The sequence below is a fragment of the Poromitra crassiceps genome, assembly GCF_964638095.1.
Source record: "Poromitra crassiceps genome assembly, chromosome: 17".
NCBI classification, from domain to species: Eukaryota; Metazoa; Chordata; class Actinopteri; order Beryciformes; family Melamphaidae; genus Poromitra; species Poromitra crassiceps.
In genome coordinates, this window is record NC_139635.1 from 19,294,991 (window position 1) to 19,306,835 (window position 11,845).

The 11,845-nt window shown below is 37.9% G+C and overlaps 1 protein-coding gene across 1 annotated transcript in view; it reads right to left on the reverse strand.

The window, feature by feature from the left end:
• The window catches only part of LOC310791721 (glycogen debranching enzyme-like), an 88,130-nt gene that overhangs the window by 74,874 nt on the left and 1,411 nt on the right, over positions 1-11,845 (reverse strand). Inside the window, exon 2 of the mRNA XM_083653375.1 lies at positions 7,964-8,092. Coding sequence (XP_083509501.1) covers positions 7,964-8,051 — 88 coding nt within the window. The 5' untranslated portion in view covers positions 8,052-8,092. The remainder of the gene's footprint in view (positions 1-7,963; positions 8,093-11,845) is intronic.

An 11,845-nucleotide genomic window follows, 5' to 3' on the forward strand; every position in this document is an offset into this window, starting at 1 on the left:
ATATTATTATGCATCCCTAACTCAATATAATTATGCATCCCTAAACTCTATATTATTATGCATCCCTAAACTCTATATTATTATGCATCCCTAAACTCAATATTATTATGCATCCCTAAACTCTATATTATTATGCATCCCTAACTCTATATTATTATGCATCCCTAACTCAATATAATTATGCATCCCTAAACTCTATATTATTATGCATCCCTAAACTCTATATTATTATGCATCCCTAAACTCTATATTATTATGCATCCCTAAACTCTATATTATTATGCATCCCTAACTCTATATTATTATGCATCCCTAAACTCTATATTATTATGCATCCCTAACTCTATATTATTATGCATCCCTAAACTCTATATTATTATGCATCCCTAACTCTATATTATTATGCATCCCTAAACTCTATATTATTATGCATCCCTAAACTCTATATTATTATGCATCCCTAACTCTATATTATTATGCATCCCTAAACTCTATATTATTATGCATCCCTAACTCTATATTATTATGCATCCCTAAACTCTATATTATTATGCATCCCTAAACTCTATATTATTATGCATCCCTAACTCTATATTATTATGCATCCCTAACTCTATATTATTATGCATCCCTAACTCAATATTATTATGCATCCCTAAACTCTATATTATTATGCATCCCTAAACTCTATATTATTATGCATGCCTAAACTCTATATTATTATGCATCCCTAACTCTATATTATTATGCATCCCTAAACTCTATATTATTATGCATCCCTAAACTCTATATTATTATGCATCCCTAACTCAATATAATTATGCATCCCTAAACTCTATGTTATTATGCATCCCTAACTCAATATTATTATGCATCCCTAACTCTATATTATTATGCATCCCTAAACTCTATATTATTATGCATCCCTAAACTCTATATTATTATGCATCCCTAACTCAATATAATTATGCATCCCTAAACTCTATATTATTATGCATCCCTAACTCAATATTATTATGCATCCCTAACTCTATATTATTATGCATCCCTAAACTCTATATTATTATGCATCCCTAAACTCTATATTATTATGCATCCCTAACTCAATATAATTATGCATCCCTAAACTCTATATTATTATGCATCCCTAACTCAATATTATTATGCATCCCTAAACTCTATATTATTATGCATCCCTAACTCTATATTATTATGCATCCCTAAACTCTATATTATTATGCATCCCTAAACTCTATATTATTATGCATCCCTAAACTCTATATTATTATGCATCCCTAAACTCTATATTATTATGCATCCCTAACTCAATATAATTATGCATCCCTAAACTCTATATTATTATGCATCCCTAAACTCTATATTATTATGCATGCCTAAACTCTATGTTATTATGCATCCCTAAACTCTATATTATTATGCATCCCTAACTCTATATTATTATGCATCCCTAAACTCTATATTATTATGCATCCCTAACTCTATATTATTATGCATCCCTAAACTCTATATTATTATGCATCCCTAAACTCTATATTATTATGCATCCCTAAACTCTATATTATTATGCATCCCTAAACTCTATATTATTATGCATCCCTAACTCTATATTATTATGCATCCCTAAACTCAATATTATTATGCATCCCTAACTCTATATTATTATGCATCCCTAAACTCTATATTATTATGCATCCCTAAACTCTATATTATTATGCATCCCTAACTCTATATTATTATGCATGCCTAAACTCTATATTATTATGCATGCCTAAACTCTATATTATTATGCATCCCTAAACTCTATATTATTATGCATCCCTAAACTCTATATTATTATGCATCCCTAAACTCTATATTATTATGCATCCCTAAACTCTATATTATTATGCATCCCTAACTCTATGTTATTATGCATCCCTAAACTCAATATTATTATGCATCCCTAACTCTATATTATTATGCATCCCTAAACTCTATATTATTATGCATCCCTAAACTCTATATTATTATGCATCCCTAACTCTATATTATTATGCATGCCTAAACTCTATATTATTATGCATGCCTAAACTCTATATTATTATGCATCCCTAAACTCTATATTATTATGCATCCCTAAACTCTATATTATTATGCATCCCTAAACTCTATATTATTATGCATCCCTAACTCTATATTATTATGCATCCCTAAACTCTATATTATTATGCATCCCTAAACTCTATATTATTATGCATCCCTAAACTCTATATTATTATGCATCCCTAAACTCTATATTATTATGCATCCCTAACTCTATATTATTATGCATCCCTAAACTCAATATTATTATGCATCCCTAACTCTATATTATTATGCATCCCTAAACTCTATATTATTATGCATCCCTAAACTCTATATTATTATGCATCCCTAACTCTATATTATTATGCATGCCTAAACTCTATATTATTATGCATGCCTAAACTCTATATTATTATGCATCCCTAAACTCTATATTATTATGCATCCCTAAACTCTATATTATTATGCATCCCTAAACTCTATATTATTATGCATCCCTAAACTCTATATTATTATGCATCCCTAACTCTATATTATTATGCATGCCTAAACTCTATATTATTATGCATGCCTAAACTCAATATTATTATGCATCCCTAACTCAATATAATTATGCATCCCTAAACTCTATGTTATTATGCATCCCTAAACTCTATATTATTATGCATCCCTAAACTCTATATTATTATGCATCCCTAAACTCTATATTATTATGCATCCCTAACTCAATATAATCCCTATAGCGGATGCATCGTGCGAAACATCCGCTTCGTCAACGCGGTCACACATTGCTTTTCTGGTGCCACAACATTTAACATCATTGAAAAACTTCCAGGTCTCTTGTCCACACTCCCGAAAACCATCACCAAAATAGTCGTGCATGTCGGCACCAATGATACTGTCCTCCAGCAGTCCGAGTTGACGAAAGCCCACTTTCTCCGCCTTTTTGCCCTGTTGAACTGTAGCGGAAAGTCCGTCTTCCTCTCTGGCCCTATCCCCACGCTGGGCCGCTCGGACGCACGGTTCAGTCGGATCCTCAGTCTTCACACCTGGCTCCAGTCAGAGTGTAGCCTCCACTACATTAATTTCATGAACAACTTTAATCTATTCTGGGACCGTCCTTCATTATTTGCCCGTGACGGTCTTCACCCAAATAGGTTAGGGAGTAGCATGCTAGCGGCTAACATGCAGTACGCTGCTGCCCATTCTGCTCCACATCATTGACCACTAACCACTTCCTCCCAGTCACCTCAGAGCACAGCCTTTCCCGCCAGCTCCCCCTACCGGCCACATCTGTTATCTACCCTTACACCTAACACCTTCTCCATAGAGACTGTCATTCGACACAGGGCACCCCGTCTGTATGACACACGCCGTGTCGATCACAGAGTGTTAACTCCATTACTCAAATCATCTGCTTACATGCAGCCGATCAAACAAAAACTTGCTTCTCTCAACCCAGCAATAAAGAAACACCGTAAATGGAATTACTTTCAAACACTAAACCATGCTAAACTTATCTGGGACCCACGCTCTAAACCAAAGGGATTATTGGGTGGGCATTTAAATATAAGGAGCATTCTCTCCAAAAGTGATCAAATTGAACACTTGATGAATGACTCAAACCTTGATTTTTTCTGTCTATCAGAGACATGGTTGACTGAATATTCTCCTGTGTCTGTCCTTAATGTTCCTGGATACAAGATCTTCAGAAAGGACAGAGACAAAGGCAGGGGTGGGGGGGGGTGTTGATCTATATCAAAGACAGCATTAAATGCAGTCTCATTGAATGGCCAGAAGAAACCATGCTTGAATGTATTGGGCTTAATGTTACACTGTCCCCTCATATGTCTTTTATTCTTATTGGATTATACCGCCCCCCTTCATCTGGCAGCCTATTTTATGAACAGTTAAATAGTATCCTCAAATCATGTGACGGTAAGAAAGAGCTCCTCCTTATGGGAGATTTTAATATAAACTGGGAACATAAACCATCTAGGAAAAAACTAAAGGAGATCACTGATCACTTTAACCTGACCCAGATCGTCCAAGGCCCAACAAGAATAGCAAAGTCATCCAAGACCCAAATTGATTTAATGTTCACAAACAGACCAGAGCGAATCATTAAGTCCCATAACCTGCTGACAGGACTATCTGACCACAATACTACACTGCTGATAAGGAAACTCAACAAAAAACGTTTCAGCAACCCCACCAAGAAATGCTATCAGCAAAATATTCCCAAAAATCAATTACATAATTTTAATAACACTATCATGGAAATTGACTGGTCCAATGTCTTATCCCTTGCAGATGTAGACGAAGGCAGCAACACATTTCTGAAAACCATAGACAATATTTTTAACTCTTTCAGCAGAAAATCCAAAAAAGCACCCAGACAAAAGGCCTCTTTACCCTGGCTCAACGAGGACCTCTGGAGGCAAATGAAAGAACGGGATCTTGCCCTGAAAAGCGCAATTAAGTCAGGGCTCAGCACCGATAGACTTGTATTTACATCCCTACGTAACAAGGTCATTCGAAACATCAGAAAAGCCAAAGCTGGGTTTTTCATAAAAGTGATTAACGAGGGAAAAGGAAATGGGAAAGTGATCTGGGAAAACCTTCAAAAACTAACTTGGAAAGATCAGTCTCAGTCCACAAAACAGTTAGAAATCAAAATCAATGGAACTTTAACCCAAGACCCTACTATTATTTCAGATACATTTAATCATTTTTTTATAGAGTCTGTTCAGGAACTGGCCCAAAGCTTTCAAACCACCACAGCCACTGAACCAACACCTATTGACACTACAAAACCAGTCTTCTCAATCCCCGAAATATCTGACACAGCAGTGGAGAAAATCATCAACTCACTGAGGAATTCAAAATCAAAGGATGTCCATGGCCTAGATGTTGCATTCCTGAAAACACATAAAAACACCCTCGTCCGTCCAATTGCTCATTTGGTAAATCTCTCCATCAAGCAGGGAATCTTTCCTGATGCCTGGAAGTTTGGTGCCATCACTCCCATATTTAAGTCCGGAGACCCAACCGACGTTGGGAACTTCAGGCCCATCAGTATCCTGCCAATCTTGTCCAAGGTGGCAGAAAAGTGGGTGACAGAACAACTCACAGTACACCTGAGTCAGGGCCACAACCCCCTGCACCCTATGCAATTTGGGTTTAGGTCCAACCACTCGACAGACACAGCAAACTGCTATCTCCTGGAATGTATTAAATCTAAAATGGACAAAGGAGGAGTAGTCGGCGCTGTCTTTTTAGACCTCAGGAAAGCCTTTGACACAGTGAATCATAAGGTCCTCCTATCCAAACTATCATCCTTTAATATCTCTCCTGCTGCCATTAATTGGATGACCTCGTATTTATTCAAAAGAAAACAAGCTGTCCGCATAGGAGACACTCTGTCAGCGGCCCTCACTGTGGATACAGGTGTTCCCCAAGGATCCATACTGGGCCCGCTCCTTTTCAGTTTATACATAAACGATCTCCCATCTTCATGCCCATCTGTCAGTCTCCAAATGTATGCCGATGACACCGTTCTTTATACTCACGCAAAAAATCGTCAACAGGCTGCATGCAAACTCTCTGAAGCACTGATCAACGTCTCCAACTGGCTGCACCAATCACACTTGCACCTGAATGTCAACAAAACCGTTTGCATGTTTTTCTCCAAAAGAACGACAGAGGTCCATCAGCCGGATGTGTTCATCGATGGTGAAAAACTTAAAGTAGTATCTGATTTTAAATACCTCGGCATCACTCTGGACTCCAACTTAACATTTAAAAAACACATAAAAAAGATCACCCATACAGTGAAGTTTGGCCTCGCCAACTTCCGATTCATCCGTCCTTTCCTGTCAACAGAAGCAGCCCTGCTTTACATGAATGCAATGATTATTTCCCACCTATCATACTGTATAACTAGCTGGTCACAAGCAGGATCATCAACCTCCCACCAACTCCAGTCCCTCTATAAGCAAGCAATAAAGATCTTGGACAAGAAGCCCCGCCGTTACCACCACTGTCACATCATTAAAAAGTATAACTTACTCACCCTGGACAGTCTTAAAATATACAATGATGCCTGTCTTGTTTTTAAAATCCTGCATGGACTTGCCCCTCCACCAATGAATCAGTTTGTCGTAATAAAAAATAACACCAGACTCACGAGGTCAGTCTCAAGAGGGGAATGTGTGGTTCCATTTAGAGGGAGCACTTTTAGTCGTTCAGCTTTCTCTGTCCGAGCCACACAGTACTGGAACAGTCTGCCTCTCAATTTAAGGAGCTGCCCAACATTTGGACTATTTAAAAATACTTTAAAAAATTGGCTTAAAGAACACCAGAGTTGTACTCATTTCTAGATAGATGACAGTGCACCACTGTCATCTATCTACTGTATGTGTGGACATTGCTCTCACTTTGTATTTTTAATCCCACATTGTTTCTAACCCATTGCTTTGTTTTTCATCATAATTGCTATATTGTTGACTTGATATTGTTTTGTTTTTAATTTTAATTGTTTTATTGTTATACTGTGACCTGTTGACCATATTGTTAACTTGTCCAGGGACTACAGATGCAAATTAGCCTCTTGGCTAAATCTGACACATTTACACTGTAGTGTGGATTGATGTGTATTGTCCCTGTCAAATAAATCTTAAATAAATAAATAAATAAATAAATAAATAATTATGCATCCCTAACTCAATATAATTATGCATCCCTAACTCAATATAATTATGCATGCCTAAACTCAATATAATTATGCATCCCTAACTCAATATAATTATGCATCCCTAAACTCAATATTATTATGCATCCCTAAACTCTATATTATTATGCATCCCTAAACTCAATATTATTATGCATCCCTAACTCAATATAATTATGCATCCCTAACTCAATATAATTATGCATGCCTAAACTCAATATTATTATGCATCCCTAACTCAATATAATTATGCATCCCTAACTCAATATAATTATGCATCCCTAACTCAATATTATTATGCATGCCTAAACTCTATATTATTATGCATCCCTAAACTCTATATTATTATGCATCCCTAAACTCTATATTATTATGCATCCCTAAACTCTATATTATTATGCATCCCTAAACTCTATGTTATTATGCATCCCTAAACTCTATATTATTATGCATCCCTAAACTCTATATTATTATGCATCCCTAAACTCTATATTATTATGCATCCCTAAACTCTATGTTATTATGCATCCCTAAACTCTATATTATTATGCATCCCTAAACTCAATATTATTATGCATCCCTAAACTCAATATTATTATGCATCCCTAAACTCTATATTATTATGCATCCCTAACTCTATATTATTATGCATCCCTAACTCTATATTATTATGCATCCCTAAACTCTATATTATTATGCATCCCTAAACTCTATATTATTATGCATCCCTAAACTCTATATTATTATGCATCCCTAAACTCTATGTTATTATGCATCCCTAAACTCTATATTATTATGCATCCCTAAACTCTATGTTATTATGCATCCCTAAACTCTATATTATTATGCATCCCTAAACTCAATATTATTATGCATCCCTAAACTCTATATTATTATGCATCCCTAAACTCTATATTATTATGCATCCCTAAACTCTATATTATTATGCATCCCTAAACTCAATATTATTATGCATCCCTAAACTCTATATTATTATGCATCCCTAACTCAATATAATTATGCATGCCTAAACTCAATATTATTATGCATCCCTAAACTACTTTTTGCATAAAACATCCAAATACATCCAGACACTCTGTAAAGAAGTGGAACACCGATAGGACAGTTCATTCATGCAAGTGTTACCTTGGTCGAGCCTGAACAGAGTCCTCTCTAGATTCTCCTTGTCGTTGAGCATACGGACTCTGATCTGCTTCAGGTGTTGAGGCAACATCTCAGAAAGATCTCTTCAGAACTTACGGACCCCTATCCCTCCTGTAAAGAGAAGAGAGCTTACTCAGCAGAAAAAACCTGTTTATCTCTGATGAAACCCTTTTGCCATTGGTGTTGCATTGACATTCGTTCATGTTGATTGTGAGGTGAGATTCTATTCTCCATAAGTGCTTTGTACTGAAGCACTTATTTTGTCCTGGTCAGTCATTCAATCTAGTATTGAATCTTAATTCTTAACTGAATCTAGGGATGCACCGATATGAACATTTTGGCCGATACCGATAACCGATGTTAACATTGCTGTCATGGCCGATAACCGATATTTACAGATGTCGATATGATCGTTGTAAAAACTTTCTATGATCATCACATTTTGTACATATACTGAAAAACGCATGTAAACACTGAACTTGAAAAAGTTATGCATTTCTTTATTTCCAAAACATTTGGATAAGGCCATAAATCATAGATTTACCGCATTATTTCGACCCAATGTGAAAATTGTGGCTGATACAGGTAACCAATATTAAAATTGTCCTATCTGAATAAATCCAAAATGACCCCCCCCCCCCCCCCCCATAAAAATCAATCAATCAATCAATTAAATAAAATGGACCGATGATATGTTAAAAAACGACTACTGTAACATCGGCCGATACAGATATGATTGCCGATATATCGGTGCGTCCCTAATTGAATCCTGAAATCATATTTTTCTTCAAACAGGGGAAGAAAGCCATTGATGAGATAACTTCCCTTGCTTCAATGCAAAAACATCTTCTTGAATCCAGTGTGGTTTTCTTGATAACGAGAACTAGCCTGGTAAACCAGCTCGTCACGTCAACTCACATTTCATTACGTTCTGCAAGACGGTCTGGTCCCAAGGCCTGGGATGGTGTTAAGCAGAAGCTGCAAAGCGGAAGAGCCAATCAGCGACTGCGCTCAGTGCCCTGTGATTGACAGCGCAAGTTGGCCAATCAGGAACGCCACTAGCACTGCACTAACAAAACAGTAATGGCAGCCTCCTTGCCTGTCCGTCTCGAGGAGTAATGTCAGCGTTTGTCTAGTTACCCCCCACCCCCGATTTTTTATCCCATTTTTATCGCCCATTAGTGCTAATTTTAATTTATTTATCCTGGTTGCTGCTCCACCCTCTGCCGATCTGGGGAGAGCCGAAACTGGCTCCATGCTTCCTCCAAGACATGGGCAGTTAGCCAGCCGCTTCTTTTCACCTGACAGGGGAAGCTTCACCGGTAGGACATAGCACGTGGGAGGTTCACGCTATTCCAACCAGTTCCCCTCCCTCCGAACAGGTGCCCCTAACAACCAGAGGAGGAACCACATTAGCAACCATGATATTGCATGTTTTGGTGAGGGGTTCCTTTATGAAGGAAACACCCGGGAGGCACGGGGAGAACATGCAAACTCCACACAGAAAGGCCCTTTTGCGGACCCCACCCGGGACATGCGGACGGGCACCCATTCCTTCAGCGCTCACAGCGTCCCAGGTGAGAATCGAAACCCAGGACCTTCTAGCTGTGAGGCGACAGCTCTACCACTGAGCCACCGTGCCCCCTGAGCGGTTGTCTAGTTTAAACAGCCATAAAGTGCAGTTATTGCAGAAATAGATTCAATAACAACAATTAAACAAGTACAGGAGTATCGCCGCAACCGCGGAGTTTCTCGGCGGATTTTGTTTGTTGCCGTTCTCCCCTGAGTGGATTTGGGTTTGACTGGATCCCGACGCTGATTGGCTGAAGGAGTTGTCTGTCAAGGCACTACAGTACACCCGCCCACTGCGATACACTGGGAGAAAGCTTGGGGCCAACACACACACACACACACACACACACACACACACACACACACACACACACACACACACACAGGCAGAGCATCTCGCAGAACCAAAGGAAATGTGAGTTCACGTGATGGGCCGCTTCACCAGACTACACGAGAACCACGCTGAAGAAAGCTGACATCTCAAGACAAGTGAAGCTGCTTTGGAAACAAGTTTTACATGTTTGAAGAAAAATATGTATTTCAAGCAGAATATCTGAAGACACACACACACGCACGCACGCACACACACGCACAAAAGCTTGCATTTTGTGTCTTTGAAATTAGCCTATCTGGATTGTCAATAGGGATATAAAGGTGAGATGGGTTAAACAAGGTGTTTTTAAGGAACAAGACAATGGAGACATGGGGGTTGTGCAAAAGGAGGCGGTATTGGGTAACTCAGTATAAGGAAGTTAGTCCAAATATTTGCACACAAGACGATTGCACTGCATTTAGGCTCAGACAGACAGTAACACAATACAACTTTAGTCTTCAGCACAGCTTGAGTACATGCACACCCTGATAAATTGTTTCATTTTGTTCTAACTGGATTTGATCTCTTGTTTTGTTTTATATTTCTTTTTATTCTATGATACATGTTTTTTCTCTTTTTATTCTATGACACATGTTTTTTCTCTTTTTATTCTATGATTCACGCTTTTCTTTGCGATACATGCTTTTATTATGTTCCATCGGTGTATTTGATCTTGTGTTATACCTTTTTACTGTATGCCTGTTGTGTCTCGTTGTATATTGTTCTGTTGGACGCCAGCTGCCGCTCAGGTGTCGGCTAATGGGGATCCGTTTAAATAAACAAATCAGTAAGTGCTGCGACAAAATGATTTGGGCTATACCACTTTTCCCCAGATTTAGCTGGAGCGGTCCATTCTTCCCAAAGTCCAAAACAGTTCAAAGGCAGTTCAGCTTTGAGGCTTGAGCTTCCCTGAGAGGGGGCTCTAGTATGTATGTATGGAGTAGGTGTTAGCACAGCAGTCTACACGTACATTTTCAACAGTGGTACGTTCGACCAAAAACCATTCAACTTTTTTTTGCCAGACGCAAAAAGTACATAGACCCACAACCACTCTAGCCTGTTTCAGCAGCATCCATAGTGGGAAGTCTAGCTAACAGTTGCCTTACACAACCACAAAGTGTCTGGTTTTGTGTAATCTGTGGGTGTGTAATCTGATCCCTGTACAATTAAATTTGGGGGGACTACAGTTGAGGTTTTTGGATTGAATCACATTAAACCTTATTGATCTCCATTTAACCTGATTTACTTCCAGGGAAACCATATTAACAGCATGTTGTTGTTGTTCATTTAGTATTTCATTGAATACAGCCTATACGTTGTACATGCAGTTAGTGGTGTGAGTGAGCATTATGTTTAGTAGTAGTAGGGGTGGGATGGATGAAAGTGGAAATTCTAAATATTGCAAATAATAAATACATAAATGTGATGTATTGTGATATTAGTTACTTTTTATTCTGTTGTAACTATAAGTTAGGTTAGGTTGCCCATCACAATTTCACAAGCTCTCCATTCAAATTACATTATTTGCACTTTGTGATGACATTTTTAAATTGTTGTTTACATTCTAGCAAGCCAGCATATCGAAAGATTTGTGACTTCTTTGTTGCTATGAAACTTTTATTTGTGACATGGTATTGTGATTGTATTGTATTGTGTCATGAACCCTATATATTGCATATCATCTCTAATGATTAGAGTCAGCCTTATAAAGTATCTAATTGGGATCATTTCATTTATTTATTTTTTACCTTTATTTATTCAGAGGGGAGTCTCACTGAGAGCAATGCTCTCTTTTTCAGGAGCGCTCTGTTCACATTCACACAGACACACATTCCCACCTGGAAGCTGACCAGTACAACCACAGTCTGATCTGCTGGCCACTGAGCAGCTCCACTGGAGTGGTTGGTGTTAAAGGCCTT